Genomic DNA, 26,826 nt, shown 5'->3' with positions numbered 1-26,826 from the left:
AGTTCCGCCTGCAATTCCCGCACTGTGCTCCATTAGTTCAAAATAGGCCGCTGGGTTTGTGCATGAAGCAACCTGAGCCGGTTAAACACAAAGTTAGGCGACCCGGCTGCCAGCCCTGCTTCGGGGAAGGTGCCGAGTTCCTCTCCCGGTGCTCCCACCGTCCTGGTGGCGAACAGCTCCTCTGTCCTGCAGCATAAACGGGGGCTCCCCAGGGTCACCCGGGGGTGGGAGCCCTGGGATCAGAGGGCTGGCTGCTGCCAGGCCTGGCCACCAGGGGGCTCCACACACCTCCCCTTTCATCCAGGGACTGCCTGTCAGAGCCACCAGGTCAGCAGGAGGGCGGCCCTGCCTCCCGCTCCTGGCCGCCCGGCCGCCCGGGGCCCTCTGTCTGCCGGTGCACCCGTGGGCCCTCATGGCCGCCCCCTCCCCCTCCGGCGGGACACGTACCGCTTCTGCGAGGGCTGCATGAGAGCGGAGACCTTGTCGTCGTAATACTTCTTCATGGCAAACCTGTCGAGGGCCTGGTCGGCGCTGGGGAGGAGAGACGGCCTGTCACCCCGCGCGGACACGACCAAGGCCGGTGACAGGCACATTCTGGGCTGTGCTGGGCCCGGCACCCACCAGGTCCCCATTTTTTGCGGCACCATGAGAGCCACCTTCGCCTCTCCTCCCGGACCCGCGTCCCCACAGACACGCCGAGGCCACAGAGGACCCAGGCGCAGGCCCCAACCCCGTAGGAAGCAGCAGCCCCGCCCAGGGCTGTGGCCCCAGCGGACACTGCACGGCCCCCAGGGGCGCCGGCCTGGCCCCCGCACGGCCCCGGCCACACGCCTCCGATAGGGGAGCGGGCCAGACTGGTGGGCGGACCACGTGTCAGCGTCACAGGGGGGCGGACGCGCCCGAGGCCACCCTCCGTGGGCACCCCCCCCCCGTGCCCCAAAGGCGTGTTGGGGACCCACAGGGGCAGCCGAGTGCTTCCACGGGGAGTCACGGCCCGAACAGGCTCAGAGGTCAGAACCCGCGGCGCCGGGAGGAGCCCAGGCCCTCGGGCGCCACGGCTGTTTGTGCCGTGACTCACTCCACGCCGGCTCCTCCGGGAACCCCTCCCGGGCACAGGGGCTGCCTCACCCCCCGCTGCCCCCGATTTCAGCACAGCCCCTGGGCTGTGAGGCCAGACGGCGTCACCCAGCTCAGGGCCGCCCAGAGCTCCCTGGAAAGTCGGGTCTGAGTGGGGCCTCTGCTTAGAGAAACGTGGGTGCTCGCAGCTCCAGAATCGCGTCAGAAATGGGGCCCGGGCAGGGGCCAGGCTGGAGGCACCGAGCAGCGGGAGGACGGTGGCCGCCCCCTTGGGCCCACACGGGCCGCTGGGCTGGGACCCGGGCGCGGTGGTGGCGGGGGCACCGGCTCTCACGTGCTGAGAACACGGTTTCGTAGAAAAGACGCCCGTCCCTTGTCTGACAGCCCCTTGTGTTAGTGAACGCGCTGGTGTGGCTCCCGGGGCGTGGCTCCCGGGGCGTGGCTCCCGGGGCGAGTGGTGAGCAGGGCCCTGCCGCCCACGCGTGTCTCCAGGAGCCGGTGCGGATGCTCTTCCCGCTCTGCGCCCGGAACTTTCCGCTTGGATCTCGGAGCGGAGTCTGTGGCCCGAGGAGCCCGCTCCCTGGACGACCGGGAGGGACCTTGAGGCCCAGTCGTGACAGGCCCAGCTGTGACTGCTGCCGCGGCCGCGTCGGCGGAGGGTCCGCAGCAGCCGCCGCTGCCCTAGGGCAGGGTGGGCGGTGGGAACCGCTTCCTGCGAGGGCCCTGTGGGCGCGTATGACATCACCCGGCCACACAGAGTCACCCCCTTAGGTCAGCGGCCGCGCTTGGTCAACGTGCAGCTAACCCCGCGTCTTGGCAGGGCCAGACCACATGCCTGGGGGGGCCGGATACAGCCCGCAGCCGCACGTCCCACCCGTCCTAGAACCGGGGGCCCCTGGACAGGCAGCCCCGGCCAAGGCTGAAACTGTGACCTTCTCCGCGTGGGACGGAGCGAGCTGCGCACCCCCCCCCCCCCCAAGGGCGTCCGGAGACAAGGAGGAGAGAGCGAGCCGGTCGCCAAAGCTCTGAGCGGTCCCTCCGCCCCCGACAGGCGCCCAGTCCTGCCGCTCCGGCCGCCCCGCCCTGTGGCTGCACTGGGTGCCCCACGGGCACCAGCACCAGGACCCGCCACCAGCCCCGGGAGACAGCCAGCACCCTGTCACGGGCGGCGTGTCCACCGCGGGGCCGTGCGGCTGACCCGAGTGCGAGGGCTCGGAAAGGGCTCCCAGCCGCCTGCGGGTGACGAGTGAGGAAGCTCTCGGTCTCATTTCCAGCCTCCCTCCCCCCCCCCCCCCCCGCCCCCCGGCTGTCGGGTGGGGACAGAGCCACGTTGTTGGGGCAGGAACACGGGGCTCTGTCAGGGGCCGCCGGGAACCTGGTCCCCGTCCAAGTGCCTCTGGCCTCGCGCACACAGGGCTCATTATCGAGGCCTCCTCCCCGCGGGGTTTCCTCCTGGCGCCCCGCTCCCCGTGTTTCCAGGGAAAACAGTGGAAGCCGGTCGGCCTCCTGCAGGGGAGGAGGGGGCCGGCCTCCCCTGAACGGCTTCTGTTTCCTCGGACGCAGCCGCACAAAGCGGCCATTGAGACGCCAGGACCGCGCAGGCGGCCGCGGGGACACGCTTCTCACGGGACTCGGGGCGCACGGCTCCGGGGTCCTGGGCGCCCTGCACGCTGGCCGGCAGGAGGCTGGCCCACGCCCCCTCACTCGCTCTGCTCCCGTTTTCGTCCCGGGGGCGGCAGCTCCCACACCCAGGACGACGGCTCCTCCCAGGACGGCTCTTCCAGGCCCGAGAGCCGCCGCCCAGGCTCCTGGGCCAGCGCCCGACCCCCAGCCCTGACCCCGCCTCCGGGGACTCGAGGGGCCGATGCGAGCACACCCAGCGCCCAGCGCGCGGCCACCTCTCTCGGCGGCGGCGCCCACGGAGCCGGCTGTGCTCCTGCTTTGAGGCTGCGGCCTGGGTGGCAGTGCGCTCACGGTGTCCCCAGGCTCCAGGAGGCCGTCGGCGTGTCACACGCGTGCACACGCCTGTCTGAGAGCACGGCCTGCGCCCGGGGACGCCGAGGGACAGGCCAGCCCCGCCTCCCGCCCGCCCGGCCCTGCCACGCCTCCTACCTGGCGGAGACGTTGGTGAAGTGCATGTAGGAGGCGATGACCACGCCGATGCGGCCCTTCCCGCCCTGCGGAGACAGAGGCCAGTGTTCCGCGCCCTCGCCCCGCGCCGGCAGGGCCAGGCTTCCCCGTGGCGATGACGAGGCGCCAGCGTGAGGGGCCGCGGCCCCCGGGCAGCAGGGGCACGCACCCTGGGGCCCAGGGCAGAGGCGGGTGCCCCTCCCACCGCGCCTCGGCCACCCCGCGAGGACGCACACGTCAGGTCCCCGTCGGGCGGGCGTCCTGCCCACAAGGTCCATCAGTGACCAGAACTCGGGGGGGGGGGGGGGAGTCCGAGCAGCGTGCTCTGGAGCGCCCTTCTCTTCTTTACAAAAGGGGCGCTCCTGGGAGGAGGGGCGCCTGCTCACCGTGCCCTGTTAGTCCCTAAGGCCCGCGGCCACCCAGGGACCTGGTCCCACAGACCTGCAGCCGCCTGGGGCCCAGAGGGACTGTGAGGGGAGAGGGCACCCCCACCAGGGCCCAGGAGGGACTGTGAGGGGAGAGGGCACCCCCTCCCGGGCCCAGGAGGGACTGTGAGGGGAGAGGGCACCCCCACCCAGGCCCAGGAGGGACTGTGAGGGGAGAGGGCACCCCCTCCCGGGCCCAGGAGGGACTGTGAGGGGAGAGGGCACCCCCACCAGGGCCCAGGAGGGGTTCTGTGAGGGGAAGGGCGGGGAGGGAGGACTCACCCTGCAGTGGATGACGACCACGTGGTGCGGGTGGCCCTGGAGCCAGGACTCCTGGGCCTTGCAGATGGCACACACCTTGTCCAGGGGCGGCGCGTGCAGCTCGGGCCAGCCCACGTCCAGCACCTGCAAGGACAGCGGCTCAGAGGCGGCTCTGGGGCGGGTCCCCCATGGTGGAGACGTGGCCGCGGGGGCCCGGGGAGAAGACACAAAGGCCTCGCCCGGCCGGCGGGGCTCAGGTCAGGGGCTGAGCGTCGACCTATGAGCCAGGAGGTCAGGGTTCGCTCCCGGGCAGGGCTCAGGCCGGTTGGGGTTGGACCCCAGTGCGGGGCTTGCAGGAGGCAGCCGGTCCATGGCTCTCTCATCACTTAAGCTTCTCTCTCTCTCTCCCGCTTCCTTCCTCTCGGAAATAAATGGAAATAAAATGAAATGAAGCGACGCCTGGGAGAGACGGGAACTCCTGGGATCCACACTCGTTTCAGGCAGAAACAGTTCAACGAGAAGAGGTCGCCGCGGACACGTGTGCCCGGTCTCGCCATCGAGTCAGGTCGGGAGCGAGCAGAGGGGCACCCGCAGGACGGGCACCCTGAGACGCGGCAGACGCGGAGGGTGGGGCGGGGCGGGGGCGGGCGCACCTTCCGGTTGAGCCTGGCCAGGTCGTATCTCTTTTCCGAGAGGTTCAGCACCTGCGGGGGGGAGACGAGGGGTCGGACGCGCTGCCCACGCACAGGGTGCGGGTGGAGGCGTCACAGAGGGTGACGTGTACAGGCGTGTCATCGTCACAGAATAAAACAAACATGCCAGGCTGGGCACGCGATCCGGGCTCCCGGGGGAGGGGCCACACGGAGGGGCTGCCCTGCCCGGGCTGGAGGCCAGGCCCGCGAGCGCCAGGGCGTCACTGAGGACCCGCAGCGTCACGGAGAAGTGGGCGGGGACCAGCCTCGCCACCCCCACCCTACCCCCTCCTCCCCCTCCTCCTCCCCCTTCCCCTCCCCCTCCCCTTCCCTCTCAGGAGGACAGCCCAGCAGCAGGGGCCGAGTGTGGAGGGGCCGGGGAGCAGCGCGGAGGGGCTGACACTGGCAGGGGGCTGCCCAGGGCCAGGCGGGCCGTGGGGGTGCCTCGACCGGAACGGGCTGCCCCTCGGGCCCTGGACGTCACCCACCGGCCGCCCGAGGCGTGGTCTGTGGGTCCTGAGGCTGTGTGTCCCCTGTCCATCAGAGGACAGCACCCAGGTGTCCCCGGGAGAGCGAGGGCACCGGGTGTCGCTCAGGGCTGTATGTGACACCCACATGTCGCCTCAGAGTTTCAAAAAGGTCCTTGTCCCCAAAGGCAGGGCCCCCACCCACCCCAGCCACTCTGCCGGGGGGGGGGGTGTCTCTGGACCCAGCGAGGCTGCACCCATCGTGAAGGTGACCCCTCCAGACCCCAGACCTCCTGTGGGGAGGGGACTCAGAGTCTGGCCTGGGGAGAGGAGGGAGCGAGACACGGAGGGCGGGTGACAGCCCAGGCGGCCACAGCTCTCCCTGCCATGGCCGGGGACCAGGGAGAGCGTGACCAGGAGAGTGTGACCAGGAGAGCGTGACCAGGAGAGTGTGACCAGGAGAGCGTGACCAGGAGAGTGTGACCAGGAGAGTGTGACCAGGAGAGCAGCGGGTTGGGGCGAGGGGGCAGGGCCTCCCCCTGCAGCACTAACTGCTGAGCGGGCCTCCCCGCGGCTGGGCTCAGTCCTCTGAGGAGGCTGATAAGGACCACGAGACAGTCACGCTCATCCTGGTCGTCAGGGGAGATCATGGCTGCGATTAGGGAGCCTGGGGGCCAGGAGGGGGTTACACTCAGCAGAGGCCACACGGGACGGGGGCAGCAGGACACGCCGCACGGGGCGTGTGAACACGGAGGGCGGGCCGCACGGGGCGTGGGACATGGAGGGCGGGCCCAGGACATGGCAGTCCTGTGCGCTCCTCACCCTCATGGTGCGTTTCAGGGGGACGGAACCTCTTCTGGGCCGGCCTGCCCGTGCTCGGGGAGCCCCACCCATTCTGGTGTCCGCCCTCCGAGGACAAACGCCGCCGCCCGTGCGCCCGGCACTCCTCCTGGTAACCAGCTCTGGTCACCATGACCTGCGGCCGGCGGCCCCTCATCACAGCGCCGCCCACTTCTCAGCCAGCGCAGTGCCTTCTGGCCACACCCTTATCCAGCATCCCCCGCCCCCCGCTCAGCGTCCCCCCCCCTCAGCGCCCCGCCCCCCCCCGCCCCCGCTCACCAGGTAGTTGTCGCCGTGCTTGGACTGCAGCATGTGCGTCACCTCCTGCAGGCTGTGCAGGTAGGACTCCTCGGAGCAGCCCGCGGGGAAGGACACGGCGATGATGCGCTCGGTGACGTAGGTGAGGTCCAGCTCGCCGTCCTCCATGGTGGGGCTCGGCGCTGGGCTAGGGGAGAGGCTGGCGGCACCGGCCAAGCAGCAGGCGTGAGGGTGTGAGGGCGCGGCCACGGGCTCGCGGACCCGACGGCGGGGGCTCGCGGACCTGCCGAGTCTGCTTTCTGGGTGTGGGCTGGTCACAGACACGCAGGCGGCTCTCCGTGCTCGGGGCCCGGGGACGCCGCCGGGGGCCTGGCGGGAGGCGGGTCTGGGGGAGCCTGGCCCTGCGCGACCCTCACCGTCCCCGCTCCCCGCTGTCAGCTCAGCACCTGGCAGCTGAGACGAGTGAATGGCAGGGGTGGGTGCAGCCTGGTGTGCAGGTGGCACCCTGGGGCAGGGGAGGAACCTCAGTGCATATGGAGGGGCTGGAAGGACTGTGGCCCTGGGAGGAGGGGCTGGGCTGTCACCTGAGATGAGGACACAGGTGTGAGGGGTGGGGGGGCAGGGAGCCGGGCAGGCGTGGCAGCCAGCAGAGGGTGCAGGCGAGGGCGAGGGCAAGGGCTGGCTGTGCCGGGCGCGTGGGACCAGACCTCCCATCCCTGTGCTGGGGGGACCGCGCTGGGCACCCCAGGTCTGCAGGGGCGTGTGGGATGGAGGGAGAGCGTCCAGGGGAGGGGTGCGCGGTCACCCCGCATGGTGGCAGCCACAGTGAAGCCACAGAGGATGGGGCGTCGGGGGGCAGGTGAGTCCAGCTTGGCCAAGGCTGCGGCCACCAGCTGTGGGGTTTGTGGCGACTGTCGGTCTATTTACTACCCTCATTACCCGAGTTTCTCTCTTCATTTTGGAGAAATTCAAAAACATACAAAATGGTGTCCCAGCCCTGCAGCACCCATCCTCTGGCTCCGAAATGAACTCAGCCCGCCCCCCACCCCGCTCCCGCCGGCGCCCAGGGCTCTGCAGGGACCCCAGGTCGTGTGTCGTTTGGTGGGCAAATGCGTCCGTCTGTTTCTGGAGGAGAAGGACGCCGTGGAGAAGTACCTGCGGCGCCATTTCCACCCGACAGCAGCCGCGGCCCCATCACCGGCAGGGTCGCCCTGGTGTCTGACTCTGACTCGTTACCAAGAGGCGCCCCCGCCTCACGCGCCCGGCGCAGGCGCAGGGCCTGCTGCTTTCAGATGCCGAGGCCCACGTCTGTGAGCACGTGAGGCACGAAAGGACGTGGCCCTCGCCGTGGCCTCGAGGGCCTCCACGCGTGGAGCGCGGGCTGTGGCCGCCCCCCCAGGCCCTGCTCTGACGGAGGCGCGTGGAGCTCGCCGCACTCGCCAGCTTCCAGGATCTGGGCGCGAAAGCCGGGAGGCCGCGTCCAGACACGGGACGTAAATGGGACCCGTGTCCCCATGAACATTTGCTTTAAAAATCAGAGACCAAGGTGACGGCAGCGCAGACGAGCCCAGGCCCGGGCCTCCCGCGGGGTCCGGCCGAGGACAGGGACGCGGGCGGGGGCTGGCGGACACTCACCGGGACGGTCGGTGGCAGCGGGGAGAAGCGGACGGCGAGGCGGGCCCCGGAGCCTGCGGAGGAGAGAGCACGGTCACCCCAGGCCTCCGGGCCTGCGTCCGCGTCGCACACCCCAAGGAGGGCGCTGGCGGCCACGCCTCGGTTTATCAGGAAGGGACGGTCCCGCCGGGAGGATGGCCGGCCTATCAGCCATCTGGGCCCCAGGACAAGTGTCACAATCCATGAGCCACGGGGGCGGCTCCCCAGAGGGGCAGGGAGAGGCCCCGCGCAGGGCAGGGCCCCGGCACGTGTGACAGCTCGTCTCCGCCGACAGGAGGCGCTCTCGGCGCAGCGGAGGCCGCCATTCTCCGGTCAGCGAGCGCGGGCAGCACCCGGAGAGAACCTGCGCCCACTTCTCTTTCCGAGCCTGTCCGACGGGAAGGAAGGCTTCGGGGTTGCGACTGCCCCTGTGCCCGAGTGTGTGCGTGCACGCGTGTGTCATGCACCAAGACGGCAGAGACAGGAGATGCCCCCACAGTCCTCCCCAAAGCCCTCCTCGGCCTGGGCCCCTTTCTCTCCTGCCTCCGGGGAGCCCGCACCCCCCGGGACCCTGCTCTGTGGACCAGCCCAGCGGGCGCACAGCTACTGGGTGACGCGGGTCCTGCGAGCAGGGCGCCCAGAGCCCGCCTCTGTGGACGGAGCCCCCTCGCAGACAGGCCGACACCCCCTCCCCTGAGGTCCCCCCTGGGCACCTGCGCACTGGCTCCCACAGGAGGGAAGGGGATGAAACCGGGGCTATTTCAGGGTCCACCAGACACACTTTCCTGAAATCTCGACAAGCCAACTCCTACGCCAGCGCCAACCACAGAGGCGTGATCCTGGCCCCCGAACGGAGGCAGGACCGGACGGCGCCCTCCCCCCACCGGCCCCCAAACCCCACTCGTCCACACGGGCCGGGGCCTTCCCTGGCTGACGTGTTCCCTCCAGTCGTCTGGCCCGCGAGGAGGGGTCTGGGCGCTGGCCGAGATGACCACACAGGACGTGTTCGCCACGGGCCAGTCAGACCGGGGCCCGGGGGTTCTGATGACAGAGCCGCTCCCTGTGCCCACAGGGTCACGCCCAGGCTGTGCCGTCGCCCGGGGCTGCACCCCGACCCGGCCACTGGCCCCAGGCCCTGCCCTCACGCCTGCACGGCTCAGGCTAGACCAGCTCCGACAGGGAGAGGATTTGCCCAGCAGGACAGCGAGGGTCACGGTGAGCGCGCAGCACACGGTGCAGAGGCTTTAGGTCTCGAGAGACGTGACCCGAGTCGCCAGCTCAGGGCGGCCCGTCAGCGAGACGAGCCCAGAGGCCTGGGCATGTGACTCGGCAGCTCAGGATGTGCCCCGAGGACGTGCTGGGACCGGCCGCGTCTGCATGGATGGGCTCCCCACATGGACACGCTCCCCACACGGACGGGCTCCCCACACGGACGGGCTCCCCACACGGACGGGCCCCCCACACGGACGGGCTCCCCACACGGACGGGCTCCCCACACGGACGGGCTCCCCACACGGACGGGCCCCCCACACGGACGGGCTCCCCACACGGACGGGCCCCCACACGGACGGGCTCCCCACACGGACGGGCTCCCCACACGGACTGGCTCCCCACACGGACGGGCCCCCCACACGGACACGCTCCCTGCACTGCGAGAGCCGGTAGCAGCAAGCACAGCAGCCCCGTCAGCCACACGCAGGGTCCCGCGGGGTCAGCCGGGGCGGGCGTGTGGGCAGGTAACACTCACACCGGGAAGGGTCCGTGACTCAGACGCACGCCCGGTGACATCTGGACAGATGGCAATGGCCTCAGTGTGTTTCCGGAATGCTCTGTCGCATTTTTCTTTATGTGCAGGTTTGCAGCGTGGACCTGAGCCCATGTGACCATTCCTCAGCAGAGGACAGTGACCCTTGACCTGAGCCACACAAACCACTCCGTCCACAGAGGCAGAGCCAGAGGGCTTCCCGGGCGCTACCCTAAGGGCCGGCGGGCCGGACGCCTTGTCTTGGTCCTGGTTCCCCCTTAGACGGTCCGGTCCAAACCCAGACTCGGGCACTCTGCACCCCGGACCCCCGTCTGCAGAGCAGGGCCCCCAGGAGCCAACGCCTCCTCCGCCCACGGGACCTGCTCTCACGTGGCCTCTGGGAACCGGGAGACGGAGAGGAACTGTGAGCCGAGGAGGAAGTGCCGCATGAGGGTCACTCAGAGGGCAGTGGCCCATGTCGGGGCAGGCGGGTGCTTCCCGAAGACACACGTGTGCACATATATGCACACGCACAAGCACACACCCATGCGCACACGTGCATGCATGTGCACAAGCGCACACTCACACACACACATGCACACGCACAGCGGGCCTGCCACGGGTGTGCGTCCTGCAGGCAGAAGGGAGCCTGGAGAGCACAGTCACAGGCAGCACCTGTGTAGGGGTCGATGCTCCGGCAACGCTCCCTCGTCCCCTGCGATGGGTGAGGGCGGCGCCTGGCCTGGCATGAGTCCCCAGTGAGCCAGCCCCTGCCCCACAGCCACCCTCACTCTCCATCCCTGCCCCACAGCCACCCTCACGCTCCGTCCCTGCCCCACAGCCACCCTCACGCTCCGTCCCTGCCCCTCAGTCCCCCCACGGGCCACTCCCTCCTGCCCCAGGGCCTTTGCACGTGCCATGCGGGGCTGGAACGCTCCCACGTCCTGGGCAAGCCTCACCTGGTTGACTAACTCCCGACCCTCAGCCTCTCAGCTCAGACAGCCTCTCCCAGCAAAGGGACCCCGATCCCCCTTCACGTCCCGCTGCCATGGTCTCCTTCACACACAGGCCTCAACACAGAACGACCCTGGTGGGGATCCCTGTCCACACTCTGCGTCCCCAGGGAGCCGCCCACCTGCCCGTCCCGCCAGCAGCCCAGCAGCAGCGCAGCGGCCCACAACCCGGGTCCGCAGGGGGAGGGCGGGTCTGGTCATGTGAGAGGCGCAGGGTGCTGGCCGTTCGTTTCAGGTGAACCCTCGTTCGCCTTCCTTTTAGGGACAGAAAGTCCCCGAGTGGCTGACCAGACGGCATCTCACAGCAGCGTGGGAGGCGCGGCTGTAGTGGACGGACCTACGGGCAGGGCTGGGGCTCATTCGGGAAGAAATGCCCTGGCACAGCCCCTGCTGAGCACCAGCAACAGAGAGATCGGGGAGCACCCCCCCCCCGCCGCCTGGCTCCCCGCGGTGACCCCTGACTGGGGGCTCAGCAGCTGTGCCGACTGGGGTCCCGGGTCCCCACATTCCCACTAACGCTGTCTCCTGGCGCCCCGCCTCCCAAGACGGGCACCCGGCCGACCTCTGCCAGGAGCCGCCTCACCTGGCTGACGAAGTCCTGACCCTCAGCCTCTCCCGCCGGCCCCTCCTGCTCACCTGGGGAAGGGCAGCCTGCGGCCGCTGGGCCAGAGAGGCGCCAGGCCGGCCCCTGCCGCCCGCCTGCTCGCGCCCTCTCTGGCTTCTGGACGAGAAGCAACAGACGATCCCTGGCCGGTGCCGCCCCGGGGTCCAGGATGAGGCCCGGGGATGCGGCGAGAACGCCCACATTCCGGAGCCACGAGCAGCGAGCCCCTCTCAGGAGCGCACCGGCCCTGACGCCCTGCGAGCCGCTCCGTGGGAAGGAGCAGAGGGGACGTTGCGTAACGTGACCGAGCCGGGCCGACGAGGAAGCAGGCTGCCCGGGGCCCGGCCGCGGGGTCCGCACGATCAGCGGAAACCTCCACACCTGGTCAGTGTCCCCGGGGGACGGACGTGAGCCCTTTCTCAAAGGCCACGCTCAGCGGCACACCTGGAGGCGCCGTTCCTTCCTTCCTTCTGCGGACGGGTGTCCCCAGCCTGCCCTCCCAGCACCGGGAGCGAGGCCACCCCCACCCTCTCCCAGCCGCCCGCCTGGGGGTGCACCTGGCCTCCCCGGGACTCAGCTTCCTCGCCTGGGGCTGGGCTGAGCCAGGGTCAAACGAGGAGGCTCGTGTGCGGCCGAGAGCGGCAGGGCCATCCTGAGCGGGAAGCAAACACCAGCCATGAGGCGGAACCTTGTTCTCGGTGCCGCGGGGCCTGCACTCGCCTCCCCGCGTCCCCAGTCCTTTCCCAGGAGAGCGCGGGCCCCTTTCCCCAGAAGGCGCTGCCTGGAGCGCAGGAGGCGGCCGGTCAGCGATTCTCTCCCCTCCCTGAGGTTTCCATCTCTCTCTTCCTTTCCCAAACCAACAAAAACGCCTTAATAATAATTAAAGAAAGAGACGCTGCCCAGGCAAACGAGAGAGGAGCTAGGTGTGTGTGACCGACCCCAGGTCCCAGAGACGGGGAGGGAGGGGCCTCTGCACCCGCCAGGACCGGACCGGGCTGGGTCGTGGCCGAGCTGACAGAAGGCGTCCCAGAGTGAGTTCCCAAACCGGAGGCACCACGCCTGCCCACACGTGCTCCCACCGCCCCGAGGCCTCGGGGTGCCCACACGGCCCGGCTCCCCCTCATGCAGGAAGTGGGGGCAGCTGTGCTGCCAGGCGGGCCCACCGGGGAGGCGTCAGTGTCCCTCCTGACAGGACACGGCCTCTGTGCGGTTCCTGCGTCAGGTCAGTTTCAGAGCGACTGAACAGACAGGGGACAGCGTCTGGGCACAGAACTGGAGCCAGAGGTGCCGTCTGGGCACAGAACTGGAGCTGGAGGTGCCGTCTGGGCACAGAACTGGAGCTGGAGGTGCCATCTGGGCACAGGCCTGGGGGTGGGGGTGGGGGGCGCGGGCGGACCGGAGGGTGGATGCTCAGGTGATCCGTGAGCCTCCTGGCGCTTTCCTAGCGGCTCCAGAAAGCCCAGGCGGGGATTCTGAGGGTTCACTTGGGGGTGCGCTGCTCCAAACTAGGACAGGGGACCCCCAGCACCCGGACTGAACTCCCCGACAGGGCTGGTGGCGCCTCAAAGGCAGAAGGTGACTCCTGTCTGTTTCAGACACAAACGCTACAGTTTTAAGTGAAAGAAACGGGGTTTAGGAGTCGGCAAGCAAACGGCTACTTCAGCTCAAGAACCAGTAACAAGTTCGGGTCGTTCCTACCTGTCGGGCGCGATGGCTGTGCCCGCGGGTCCCGTCCTCATCGCTGTCACCACAAGGCGAGCGTAACGGTCACAGCACAGCCCGAGCCCAGAGCCCGCTGAGCCGCCGGCACCGCTCTCACGGCTCTCCCAGCACCAGAGCCGCGACCCCTCACCTCCCCGGCTTTGCCAAAAGGGAGCTGAGCCCAGGCCTGGCGAGGGGAGGCCAGGCACCAAAGCCAGGCAGCTGGTGGGCGCAGAGCTGGGACCGGGCAGCCCCGGCCACGACCCTCCCAGCTGGGCCTCTCGTACTCCCTGCCTCTCGAGTTCAGATGAAAATTGACCACAGTCACAGGGAGGCAGTCGGAAAGTGGGCCGGGTCTGGCCTCTGTGACGGGCAAGTCAGGGAAAAGGACAGATCTTAGGTGGTAAAATGGGGCCGTCTGAAGACCCCTAATCAATCAACACATAATGAATCCCTAACTAATTCTTAATTAATCCCTAACCAACACCTAATCAATCAATCCAACCCTAAGTAATACCTATCCAATACCTAATCAACCCCTAATAAACACCTAATGAATCCCTAATCAATCAACACCTAATCAACTCCTAACCAATCCTTAATCAATCCCTAACCAATATCTAATCAACACCTAATCAATCCCCAATCTATCCCTAATCAATACCTAATTAATCCACAATCAACCAACACATAATGAATCCCTAATCAATCAATCCTTAATCAATCCTACTAAATACCTAATCAACATCTAATCAACCCCAACGAATCCCTAATCAATCAACACCTAATCAACTACAGTTGTCCTGTCCTGGCGCCCAGGACAGCATCTTACGCCCATGAGTGCCACAAGCATCCAGCACTACAGTTGGGCCATTTTCAACCGTGAAAGCACCAACAAAAAGCACAAAACCACAAAAAATAATGCCCTGACTACAGCCCACAAAGACCCTGTCCCCACCAGCCTGCGAGCTGAATTGGGGTGCAGAGCGGTGGTGCCCAGGCAGGAGGGCGCACGCGGGTACCACACCCACCGCGGCAGCCGGCAAACCCGCCAACCAAACCACACCCACAGGGATCGGCCGGAAGGCGATCAGCACGGATCTGCAGACGCTCCGGTCCCGGGTTCACCGACAAACACCAGGGAGACTCGCCAGCTCTGACGTCCCCGCATGCATCCGTCCCAGTGACGTCACGGAGGAACGCCCCCGCAGCCTCGGGTCACACCGCTGAGCACGTGACTGGCTCCTCGTGGAGGAGCCGGCAGGGTGGCCGTGGCTCGGCCGTCTCACCACGGACGGAGCTCACCTCCTCACACCCATCACATCACACTCCTCCTCCTGACCTCAGGAAGTTCTTCCTGACGATGAATCAGCGCCTGCACCCATGGCAGGGCGGGGCCGATGTCTTCCCAGAGCAGCCGGTCGCCCTCACGTTAGTCGTCCCCGGACAGGGGAGGGTCCCAGGGGAGCGGCGTGCGCCTGGCTCGTGTGGAACCGCCCTCAGCGGCTGCTCAGGAGCCAACGTTGCCGTTAGAACACAACGTGTCACGCCTGCGTCTCGTGCTGATGAACTAACCCAGCGGGTTTAGGGTCTTTCCAGAGTCGCCAGCCTGGAGGCCGCCCCCGGCCCAGAGCCCTGAGCCCCAGGGATGGCCATGGGCTTGGCCGGCCGCTCCGTCCGAGGATGGCCATTGGGTCGGCTTCCTACAGTCAGATGATCTGCTTCGGGGCCAGACACAGCCAAAGGGTGTCCCTCCCACTCACGCGCGGGGTGTTCCTCCTCCCCCGGCGCCGCATCGAAGGACGGGCTCCACGCCCGCAGGGCCCCCTCTTGGGTCTGAGGAGCCCCGGTCAGGTCAGGTGCCCTGGCCTGCACCTCCCGTTGGCGGTGGGGGGGCCTGGGCTTGGTGGCTATGGGCTCGGCCGAGGGCAGCCCCTTCCTGAGGCCCGTGACCTGCCAGCTTCCTCCTGTGGCCACGGGGGGAGGGGGGCACGGCCCAGGGGGATCTGAAACTTGGCACCCCGCTCTGCCCCCTCAGCATGCGCCACAGGAACCCTCGCTGCGGAAAACCTCGCGTCAACGTTTAACCCGAGGGAGGTGCGTGCAGGGGAAGGAGGTGGACGCTCGCTGCTTCTCCTTACGCGCCAGCTCTCAGGACGCCGCCGGCACCGCCCACGGTGGCTGAGGGGGTTGGGCTGCTTTCTCTTTTTTTTTCTTTTCTCGTCTTCTTTTTTTAAACTATGTTTTTATTGATTTCCGAGAGGAAGGGAGAGGAAGAGAGAGAGAGAAGCACCAATGATGAGAGAGAGTCAACCATCGGCTGCCTCCTGCACGCCCCCTACTGGGGATCGAGCCCACAACCCGGGCCTGTGCCCTGGACCAGAATCGAACCCGGGACCCTTCAGTCTGCAGACCGACGCTCTGTCCACTGAGCCACACCGGCCAGGCGGCTGTTGATTAAAGTACTTTCAAAAGCCTATTGTTTAGACCAGAAAAGGACGCCTTGGCCCCAAGTCACAACGCTGATGGGCGATGTCAACACCGACGCTGGACCCCAAGCCCAGGGCCAGGCCAGCGGGCTCCCCACCTGGGTGCCCCGAGGGGCTGGGGGAGACGCCCGCTGGCAGAAATGCACAGGGCCCAGAACCACACCCCTCTGCCCAGGGGCGTCTCGAAGGGGATAGTTCTCATGAGGACGGGCTTCTTGTGTTTACAGAGCTGCTTCCTCAGCCTCCGGGGCGTAAGCGCAGTGGTCCCCGTTCTAAACGGTCCCCGTTCTAAACGCCGCCGAGGAGGGTGAGCAAGACTAAGGACAGCCGCCCCCCCCCCCTCCGGGCGTCCGGCTTTCAGAGGGCCTTGCTCAGTGGCCGAGACTCGTATGTTGGTGGGGGGACAGGCTGCTGTGTGTGTTTTCCATCAGTGCCTCTCCTGCAGGCAAAAGGCCCTCAGATCTGAATGCTGCGCGGATCTGAGGCCTGTTCTGACCCCGAATTGCAACGCTGCCTCTGACTCACAGACGGAACAGAGCAGCGATTCAGCCGTGAGCACCTGCGGCCGGAGGTTAACCATTAGCCAGGCCCTGCCCTGCCCTGGCACCAGCCGACACCGGACGAGCGTGGCCTGCACAGTCCCCCCTGCCACCCCCCGGGCGCCTGGCTGCCACCAACCGCGGCCGTGAAGAGGCGGCCGGGCCGGCACGGTGGCGGCTCCTCTCCAACTGCGAGGATTTCCCTCTCAGGGGGTCAGGCACGAGGAAGCGGCCAGGAGTTCCCGTGAAGGGAAACCCAATGTGCCCCGGTTTCAACCGCCGCCTTTCCCAGAAGTCCCGGCGCCTCTTACCCGCCAACGCGGACAGGAGCGCGGCGGTGCTGTTCGCGTGGGAGGGGCGGTCAGAGGCGCAGGTGCCGGCTTCCTGGGAAACCCGGGCCGCCGGGGCCAAGGTCAGGCCTCCTGCAGCCTGAACCGGGGGCCTCTCGGGAACAGCCTGGGCTCCGGCCAGGGTCCCGCCGTCTTCACTCCCCCCGGGACGGGAGGGTCCCTTTCTCGCCAGCACGTGGGCTCAGAGGCGGGCTCTCCCGTGGGGGCGGCGCCACGGCTCCACCTCACGCCTGCCCACCTTCCTACACACGACCTTCACCGGTCCCTGCCTCCGGAATCTCCGTGCTCACCCTCCTCACCGGCCTCCCAGTGCCCTCCGTGGCATCCCGGGCGTGCAGGCACACACACACATGCTATGCATGTACCTATGCACAACACTGCAGACATGCACACACACCACGCCCACCCACGGCGCGTGCGTGTACATGCCATAGGTACATGCAGGCACACATGGGTGTGTGTGCCATGCACACAGCGTGCATGCATGTACGTGCGCACACGGTGCAGGGTCACACAAAGGTGCAGCAGCTGCCAGACCTCAGCGGCCTCCGGCCTCGGGGCAACCTGAGCCCGGGTGTCACCTTTCACAGCGGCCGCCCTTGTCCTCACTCCCACTGAACAACAGGAGCGCAGCCACCAGCTCAGGAAACACGGGCTTGGATTTCAGAGCGATTCTTAGACGGCCTCCTCCCGCGAGAAACCGCAGGCCCGCCAGGTGAGGCCTGCACCTGCGCCCAGCTGGGTGGCGCTGCCCTGCCCCCCCACCTGTTGGGGCCACGGCCTCCTGCAAGGACGAGGCCACCTGGAAACAGGACTCAGCCTGGACGAGAGCTGACCCCACGGCAGCCCCTCGTGTGCCCGCTGTCATGCCCGTGCCGTCTCCTGTGAGCGCCCACAGTGACGCACACGCATGTAAGTGTAGAGACCGCTGGGGCACGCGTGACTCCGCCATGGGGGCCGGACCACCTCCCTGGTCCCTCCAGATCCGTCCCCTAGAAGCACAGGGACCATGTTCCACAGGACCCACACGCGTGACTAACGGGCAACTGGCCACCAGCTGTCCTGTCCTCCCCGCGGCCTCCACGCCGCAGCCGCAGGAAGCCACACGCCCTGACGTGGTCCAAGTCCCTCAACCAACCACTGGGCTCCCCCTGGGCCCGGCCCGGCCAGGTCACCCCCACACCCATTCCCACCTCACCAAGACCTCCCGAGGGTAAACGAGGCCCCGAGGCCCAGGCACCAGCCCCGACACGGCACCGAACACCCACTAACTCCTCTCAAGCTCCACGGACGGAGCCGCAGGGCTTGTCCTCACAGGTGACCCTTCCCTTGACTTAAAAATGTGGCAGATGAAACCGCAGACGCAGCACAGCATAGCCTTTTCTCCCCAGTGGCTGCCCGCCCCGCTGCGGCCCCTGAGCCGTGACCTTGGGGAGCCCCGCTGCGACCCCTGAGCCGTGACCTTGGGGAGCCCCGCTGCGGCCCCTGGGCCGTGACCTTGGGGAGCCCCGCTGCGACCCCTGGGCCGTGACCTTGGGGAGCCCCGCTGCGACCCCTGGGCCGTGACCTTGGGGAGCCCCGCTGCGGCCCCTGGGCCGTGACCTTGGGGAGCCCCGCTGCGGCCCCTGGGCCGTGACCTTGGGGAGCCCCGCTGCGGCCCCTGGGCCGTGACCTTGGGGAGCCCCGCTGCGGCCCCTGGGCCATGACCTTGGGGAGCCCCGGCAGCCCGGCTCTTCCTGTCTCAGCTGGCTGAGCTGAGTGACCTGGGCCGGAGTCTAACCGGGTCTGACACGAGTGCTCCATGACGGTCACGAAGGAAGGGACAGAAATGGGAGCTCCGGTGGCCTGGTCTGGCCCCACCCAAACCGGGGAGTCCCAAGGTCACCTCTGGGGCGTGGGTGTCGTCGTCCAAAATGTGGGGCCCAGGTACTGGAAGGTTCTGGGCAGGAGAGGGAAAGGCTCGGTGCTTTCTGCCTGGGGGGGGCGGGGGGCCTGGGACCAAGGCTCCTGGGCCGAGTGGGAGCCGCCGGGGGAGGGGGGAAGGGGGGCTGCCCCTTGGCTCACGGCCAGACCGGCCTCCTTCCTCCCTGAGCTCCTTCCACGCAGGGAACGGAGGCAGCAGCTACCGGGCCAGGAGGCTGTGGCCGCCGCTCCGGCCAGAGCTGTGTGTGCGGACGGGGATGCAGTCCCTCAGCCACCGCGGTCCTCACCCAGGACAGACGCGCCAATGTCCTGAGGCCACCGCTAGCCCAGGCCCAGGAGGCACGGCCACAGGCTGCACCGCTGGCTCGGCTTCCTCGTCTAAGAACTGGGGGTGCCAGGAGCGTGGGGGGTGCCGGGAGCATGTGGGGGGACAGGAGCGTGTGGGGGGCCGGGAGCGTGTGGGGGGGCCGGGAGCGTGTGGGGGGGCCGGGAGCATGTGGGGGGACAGGAGCGTGTGGGGGGGCCGGGAGCGTGTGGGGGGGCCGGGAGCATGTGGGGGGCCGGGAGCGTGTGGGGGGCCGGGAGCGTGTGGGGGGCCGGGAGCGTGTGGTGCTCTGAGGGCAGTGGCGCCGACAGGCTCGCCGCGTGCAGGACGGTAGGCAGGACCCAGCACCCAGGCGCAGCCCCCACTCTCCCCCTGACGCCCGCCCCGTCCTGAGTTCGCTGCCGGGCGCACAGCACGGAGCCGGGCTGCGGTCTGACTAACCGGCCTGTGGCTGCGGGGGCGGCCGGCGACCTGGTCCGGCCGCAGAGGCTATTTATAGCTCCCTCGCTACCAAGTTCCTCAAGGAGCCGGCGCGCGGCCATTCCTTCTGGACCGGTAATCACTGGGCAGGATCTGACTCATGCCCTCGTCCGGGGCAGGGCACCCTGCTGGCACCCGCCCTCTCACTCACACACATGCACGCACACACAAGTGTATACGCACACACATGCGCACACATGCACACTCATGCAGCAGCCCTCCCCTCTCCAGAACCAGACTTCTCTGCTGGTGTCATCTACCAACACATGCACGTGCACAGGTATGTATACACATGCGCGCGCACACATGTACACGCATGTGCATGCATAGTCATGCACAGGAATGTATACACGTGCACACACACAGAAGCCCCTCCGTTTTCCAGAACCACTGGCTTCAGCTCACTTCTCCCCCTGGGAGGCCCGGCAAGCAGGACCCCGCCTTCTGCTGTTTGCAGATTCACGGGGACATTAATGTTGGGGGAGAGAATACGTGGGCAAACGAATGTGACACAGAACAAAACAACTGAAAACCAGGGGCTTTGGAGACACGGAGCCGGCAGCGGACGCCGCGGTCATGGAGCCCTGGGGGTAATTCCACCCGTCAGCACCCACGCGGCCACGCGTGTCCTGGCACCACAAGAGGAATCGGGCCCTGCTCTGGAGAGATCCTGGCCTGGCCGCAGGCCATGGAGCCTTGCAGCCACAGGAGGAAGTGGGCTGTCGAGCCACGAAAAGAAATGAGGAACCTTGTAGGCATGTGACTTCGTGGAAGAGGCCCTCTGGCGAGCCCACGTGCTGAGTGACTCCAGCTCTGGGGCGTCCTGGAAAAGGCGGAACCACAGGCCCGGGACCGGGGGCCGGGGGTCAGGGGTCAGAGGGGAGGAGGGGCAGGGAGCACAGGCGTCTCAGGAGGTGAGCGTTCGGTGACACCGTAACGGTGGACACATGTCATCGTGCCGTCGTCCACACGCACTGAAGGCACAGCACCTAGACCAGCCCTGAGGCCACCGGGGCTCTGGGTAACAAGGTACGGACAGAGCGCCCAACCCAGGGCCCTGGCCGGCTCATGGGCTAGAGCGCCCCCCGCCCCCCGATACTCCAAGGTTGGGGTGTGGCCCCCGTCAGGCACACACAAGGATCAGCCAGTGAGCGCAGGAGTACGTGGAACAACAGGTGGCGTTTCCATGTCCCCCTCTCTGAAATCAATTAAAAGATTGTTTAAAACAAAGAAAGAATCCGTAACACCAGGCCAGGCCTCCACGCACACGCTGCTGCGGGCTGACTGGGGTGTGGGCGTGGGGACTCGGGCCATCTGCCCCGTTACCCCGTGAGTCTAAAAGTCACGCCTGTCAGTTCCGTGTTCAGCTCATTGTCGGGACGGTGTGTGGAGGACAGATGGAAAGCGCTATGAAATCTCAGATGTGATATCCAAACCACGGCCACTAGGGGTGCAGTGTCCTGGGCCCCGCCATGCCCCCTGAGGCCAGACAGCCTGGTCCGAGTGTCCCCTGAGAGCGCTCCTGGGGCCCCGAATCGCTCGGGCCCGGCACACACCGATCCCGCCCACGCGGAGCAGAGCCCCTCACGCCGACCGGGCCATCCCTCACCGGCCCACACGTCTCCCGGCCAGGCACCGGTTCCTCACGGCGATAAACAGCGACACGCGCTCCGGGAGGGACGTCCACCACCACAGACTTAGGGGCCTGGCTCGGGCCTGGGGGGCCGGGTCCCCAGCTCAGCCAGGGCCTCCCCGTCCAGAGGCGTGATCGCACCGCCTGCCTGTGCGCAGACACGTCAGGGAGACCGCCCCTGGAGCCACCTTGCCATGAACGTGCACACGCGCTCCCAGCGAGAAGGGCCGTCGGGGGTGGGCAGTGCTGGCCAAGGGAGAGCCAGTGTTAAATCAGCAGCTGCACACGCCGGACCGAAAGGCCGCCAGTAAGCGGACGCACGGCCTGTGTTCCCTCCTCGCAGCCCCACCAGGTCCCAGGACGGGGCCCACGTGGGAACGGCCAGGTTTCCGCGTCCCGACTCCGTCCTTCGAAGGAGGAGGAAGGCAGCCAACAGCCTGACCGAGCCACGGAGGGGCCGGGACACACGCCTGTTGTCACTGGGCCTCGGGCTGCAGGTCCCGGTACTGTGTCCCTCCGCTGACCACAGGGGCCGAGCGCCCAGCTTCTGTGGGTGCCAAGCTGGCACCCACAGGCCCAGGACCCCTGCCCCGGCCGTGATCCCACCCCTGCCTGCGGCCCCACCCCTCGGGGCCACCTCCTTAGCCTGTAGACACCATGGGACTCCCCGAGGCCGTGTCAGGGGTCAGGGGAGCTCAGGCATGGCCAGTGCTCACCCTCCCTCCCCTCCGCTCCGCTCACAGGCCCCAAGGCCCTCAGCCTCCTGCTGCGCCGGGTGGGTCATGTCTAGGCTGCTCGGCCTCCCCACCGGCAGGAAGGACCGATGGACACTTCTTCACGCGGGCTCTGCAGGCACCCAACCCCCTCCTGACGGAGCTGAAGACACACGCAGCCACCACCACGTGCTCTGCCCGCCACCATCCAGCCACGCGGCTGCCCCTCCCCGAACGCGAGGAGACAGGCCAGGCCCCGCCCCTGGGCACACTCACAGGTTCCCAGGTCACCGCTGGGCTGGCACTGTGTCTTCCGGTCACCTCAACCCCTCGCCTCGTCCTGCGCCTGGGGCACCGCGTCCCACAGGGGCTGCTCCGGGCAGATCCAGGAAGGAGAGGGGACTCGCTGGGTCCAAACTCCACGCGCCTCCCCACAGGAGCGGCTCCCTGGGCAGCAGGAGCCCCCGGGGAGGGGGGGAGAGGGGACAATGGGGCAGGCAGGGACTCGGGGAGGCCTGAGGCCCCAGAGGCCTGGTCCGAGTCACTTTATGGCCTTCTTGTGGCTCCATGTGGGGCCCCGTCACCGTTACCAAGGGCGACCATAAACAAATAGGCTGCACCCAGCCACACCTGCCGACGTGGCACCTGCCGCCGCTGGTATCAGCAGCCTGTCCCACAGCAGCAGGCGGCCAGGGGGACAGGTGGACAAGGGGACAGGCGGACAGGTGGCCAGGCGGATAGATGGCCAGGTGGGCAGGCAGACAGATGGTCCAGTGGACAGGCGGACAGATGGTCCACTGGACAGGTGGATAGATGGACAGGTGGACAGGTGACAGGACAGAGGGGCCTTGCACCTGGAGCCATTGTGCCCGGGAAAGGGAGTATGTGGCTGTGTGTCTGGCTGTGAGTCCACGTGACCACGTCTGTGTGTTTACACGGGTTTGGGTGATGAGAGTGCGTGTGGGGCGTGCGGTTGACTGTGGACAACTGCAACCTCAGAGAGTGAACCCGTGCTTACGGGGTCGACTGGACCCTGAACCACAGACCCAGCTCCGTGGCTGCCGTTTCACAGTAAACCCTCCTGTGGGCGACGACCAACGCCTTCCCACCAGTTCCTCTAGAAGCCGCGTGCAGCTGGCGCCACGCCCGCCATCGTGTGGGTCACGTGGACGAGCGCCCCGGAACCCCACGGACACGTGCACGGCGGCCGAGGCTGAGCCCTCACCCTTGTGCACGTGTCCACACGTAGCCGCGACAGCCACAGACGGGCTCACACTGACCTCCTCAGCGCGGCCGGAACGAGCCCCCGATGGTCTTGAGCAGCGGGCGTTCACGCCCCAGCCCCGCAGGCTGCGCCGGGCCAGGCGGCCCAGGGCGGCTCCCCCAGGCCCCTCCGGGTGTGTGGACGCTGCCTGCCGCGCCCTCACCTGGCTGCCCCTCCGGGTGTGTGGACGCTGCCTGCTGCCCTCTGGGTGGGCCTGCGTCCTCCTCGCTCCTGAGGACACGCGTCACCGCAGACCCGCCCCGTGACCTCGTGCTGCCTCTTGCAGAGGCCCCCACCACAGCAAGGCCTCCCGCCTGCAGGGGGCTGGGGGACAGTGGGGGGAAGCAGCGCAGGCGTGGCCTGGCCAGAGCTGGAGCGCCCCCAGCACCGCCGGGAGCTACCTGCCCCTGCCTGGCAGAGGACAGAGGAAGGACCTCACCTGGTGACTCAGGAAGAACCTGCTGGGGACCCACGGGCAGTGCTGTCACCCTGCTCAGAGGGAGGAGCTGAGACCCAGGTCCTGTCGCCACTCGGGCCAGACCCCATCCACGCGGAGCCAGGGCCTGCGCTCACCCGAGGCCCCTCCGTCCCCCGAGGCGACGGGCCTGTGCTCACCCAAAGCCCCTCCGTCCCCCGAGACGATGGGCCTGCGTCAGGCCTGCACAGGCGGCGCCCAGGACCCAGCTGCAGGGCAGCCTCGTCGCGGCTCCCGGGGACCAGCTGCGCCCGCCGGCTCCAGGGGCGGCTGAGCGTCTATGGGCCTCTGTTCCCCGGGCACGTCGGGGCTTGGGAATGAGAGGGGCTCTGTCCGCGCGGGGCCTTCTCTCCCGCATGGAAGCTGCATTCTCAGAGAAATGAATACGGCCCCCCCGCCCCCCCTAATAAAAGCGAAAGCTTATCTGCCTCCCAGCCAACTGCCAACTCCTGCAGCTACAAACGGCACAATCAGTGAGACCTAAGACTTCTGGAACATTCTTCGAATCAAAGAATTCAATCCCCTGAGTGGTTGGCTGGGCCGCCTTTGAGAAATGGAGCCACCAGCAGTGGGCTCGGGTCCGCGGCCACAGGTCAGGGCGGCCGGGCAGCAATACCTTCACGGGTATATACACCCACACCCACACATGCACTGCCATGCACTCACACATGTACACCCACATGCACACCCACACATGCACTGCCATGCACTCACACATGTACACCCACATGCACACCCACAATGCACTGCCATGCACTCACACATGCACACCCACACATGCACTGCCATGCACTCACACGTGCATACCCACACATGCACACACACATCCACACACTCACACATGCACTGCCATGCACTCACACGTGCACACTCACACATGCACACCCACACATCCACAGCCACACACTCACACATGCACACTCACACATGTACTGCCATGCACTCACATGTGTACACCCACACATGCACACTCACACATATCCAGTCACACGCTCACACATGCACACCCATACATGCACTGCCATGCACTCACGCATGTACACCCACACATGCACACTCACACACATCTAGTCACACACTCACAAATGCACACCCATACATGCACTCGCACGTGTACACCCCCGCACATGCATGTTACACATGTGCACGGTCATGCAGACTCACACGCACACATACTCACAACGTGCACCCGTGTGCATCACGCATGCACTGGCATGTGCAAACATACTCGCTCATGCGTGCGCACCCACACACATGCAGGAATGACACAGGACAGCAGCATCCCTGCCTGGCTCCCCTCGGCCCCCCGCATGGTGAGGAGTCAGTCACAAGCTGTGCTGGACGAGGCTCCCTCGGAAGGGGACCCTCAGGGGTTGGGGGCTCATTTAAACCCTCACAGGGGCTGAGGGACCCTCGCTGAGACCCGCGCCATTTCCCCAGGTGGCACCGACCCCACGCCCACCGCACATGGGACCTTGGCTCCCACAGCCTCAGGGGACAGGTGCAGAGCACACTTCACAGGGGCGCCCGTGAGGGCACAGGCCACACCAGGCCGTTGCACACCAGTCCTGCCCACGAGCGTGCGAGCAGGAGCCTCCTGGCCTCCGCGGAGAGGCCAGGCCTCCCAGAGCGAGACCCGGAGTCAGACCAGACGCCCGTGCACCACACAGCTCCACACGCAAGTCATGGGACATCTCAGGAGAGGGCGGGCGGCGTGGAGAGGGCGGGGGGTGTGGCTGGGCGGGTGCCCTCACAGCAGAGGTCTGCACTATTCTTGGCCGTCATGGTCCCCAATTCTCCACAGCGCAGCTTACAAAGAAAAGTCACTCGCTCTCTTCCCGGAAAGAACACGGCTGGCCTCGCCTGCAGTTCTTCACCTTCGTGTCTGTGAGTGTGTGCACCTGACACACGTGCGTGCCTTGTCTGTGCCTGCCTGAGCATGTGTGTGTGAACTGCGTCTGCGTGTATTCATCTGTGTGTGCGTGCAAGTGCACGCATGACTGCACATTGTGTGTGTTGGTACACCTGTGTGCCTGTCTGCGGCTGTGCATGTGTGAGCGTGCACATGGGTGTGAACTGTATGTGCCTACACATATCCGTGTGTGTGTGTGTGTGTGTGTGTGTGGTGGGGAGGGCGGGGGAAACCAGGTCCCTGGTCCACCGTGCACAATGCACCCTGGGAAGCCAGCTCACGGCACGAAGCCGCCTCCACACGTGTCCTTCCCAGTCGGGAGGACCAGGTGGGATCTCAAGACACTGGCCCACGAAGTCCACAGCTCCCTGGACCCAGAACGGCCGCCCGCGGACATCTGATGGGCCCACAAAGGCGGCCCCACGGCGGGTCACGTGTGCAGAGAATTTGGGGGTGCGCACCTGGTGACTGAGTGAAAACCGGGCCTGTCCAGGGAGCCAGCAGCTCCCCGCTAACCGAGTCCCTCAACCCACCCAAGCTCCCGCCTCCCCGGCTTCCCGCGGGTCCAGCACTGACTCCAGGGAACACGCAGAGGCAAGGCCACTCCCCCAGCTCAGGGCCCCCCCTCCCACGACAGCCTCGCCCCCAACCAATCTACACAACTCCCCCCGCAACTCCTCCAGGCCAGGCCGCGCCCGGCCCGCCCCTCTGCCCCGAGGCAGCGTGTGCTGGGAGAAGGGCGCGAGGTGGCCAGGACAGAGGCAGCTCTCCTCTGACCCCAGATGCTTGAGCGTCGTTTCCTATAGCTCAGCCGCGACACTGTGGGGAGCACCGGCAGCTGTGCTGGTTCCTTCCGCCCCGTGGCCCCTCCCAGGCATCTCGCTGGTGGGAGCGAGGAGGAAGGGCCGGCGGGAAGGCCGGGGAGGGGGCTTACCTGGGCTTCACATCGCCTGTGGGCAGAGGACTTGCAGGCTGGAAGAGAGGAGAGCGCGCTCAGCGGTCTGGCAGCAACACCTCTGACATCACCAAACCCTCCGCCCCTGAGAAGGCCGGACGGGGGAGGTTCCCGCCCCCGGGCAGCGCCGGGCTCGTCCGTCGGGGCCACGTGTGCAAGGACCCGCCACCCCTGCACGGCCGCCACGGTCGGATGGGCCAGGCGGATGGGCCGGGAGGATGGGGCACATCCCAGGGGTTCCCAGGGTGCTGGGGGCCGACCAGCCCGGGACTCGGGACTGGACTTAGCGAGAAAGTCCACGTTCCACTCAGCCGAGAACTGACCGTCGGACTAAGTCCACGTCTGAATCCCTGGGACCCTCCCCGGGGCCACCGGCCGACCCGAGCGGCAGCTGTCAGTCGGGCCTGACCAGCAGGCTTCCCGCCGGAACCAATGTGACCTCCTAGCCCTGCCCTCCAGGGCGCCACGGGCTGACACCCCTGCTCTGGGCGGGGACATGCCCCCCCCAACGTTCCCGGCAGGGACAGCGGGACACCAGGCTCCGTGTGGACCCCGGGGCACCCCTCCCGCCCAGGTGAACCCCGGGGTGGCGGTGGGGTGAGGGGCAGGGCCTGGGCCTGGGGCGTGTGAGCTGGGGCATACGGGCCTCCCCAGGGGGCTGCCCAGGCAGGGCCAGCGACCCTCCTGCCTGTGTCTCCCCCAGGGTCACGGCGGTGCCACGGGGAACGGTTCAGGGACCTGCTCCGAAATGGCAGGCAGCCTGTGGGGTCCCAGATGACAAGCCTCAGAGGCCAGAACACACGCCCCAAACCAGGTTGGCGTGTGGAGGCCCCAGCGTCTCAGGCCACCTTCCCTCCTCCCTGCGCCGGCACCACATGGGCCACGTCGGGGCCGCGGCTGGTG

The 26,826-nt window shown here is 67.5% G+C and overlaps 1 protein-coding gene across 6 annotated transcripts in view; it reads right to left on the bottom strand.

Moving 5' to 3' along the window:
• The window catches only part of TNS3 (tensin 3), a 98,346-nt gene that overhangs the window by 44,342 nt on the left and 27,178 nt on the right, over positions 1–26,826 (bottom strand). For 2 of the 6 annotated variants that reach the window (XM_059655959.1, XM_059655957.1), the window contains 7 exons: positions 25,903–25,940; positions 7,786–7,838; positions 6,172–6,349; positions 4,547–4,597; positions 3,915–4,037; positions 3,190–3,254; positions 448–531 (listed from right to left, as the gene is read on the bottom strand). In XM_059655959.1, the coding sequence (XP_059511942.1) occupies positions 448–531; positions 3,190–3,254; positions 3,915–4,037; positions 4,547–4,597; positions 6,172–6,318 (470 nt within the window). In that variant the 5' untranslated portion in view covers positions 6,319–6,349; positions 7,786–7,838; positions 25,903–25,940. Of the gene's footprint in view, positions 1–447; positions 532–3,189; positions 3,255–3,914; positions 4,038–4,546; positions 4,598–6,171; positions 6,350–7,785; positions 7,839–11,196; positions 11,281–21,593; positions 21,823–25,902; positions 25,941–26,826 lie in introns of those variants that run through there. The other 4 variants (XM_059655955.1, XM_059655958.1, XM_059655956.1 and 1 more) reach the window with 4 other exon arrangements.

Source organism: Myotis daubentonii, chromosome 10, assembly GCF_963259705.1.
Source record: "Myotis daubentonii chromosome 10, mMyoDau2.1, whole genome shotgun sequence".
In the NCBI taxonomy this organism is placed as follows: Eukaryota; Metazoa; Chordata; class Mammalia; order Chiroptera; family Vespertilionidae; genus Myotis; species Myotis daubentonii.
The sequence above is the reverse complement of the archived record's forward strand: the minus strand, read 5'-3'. Positions and strand labels throughout refer to the sequence as shown.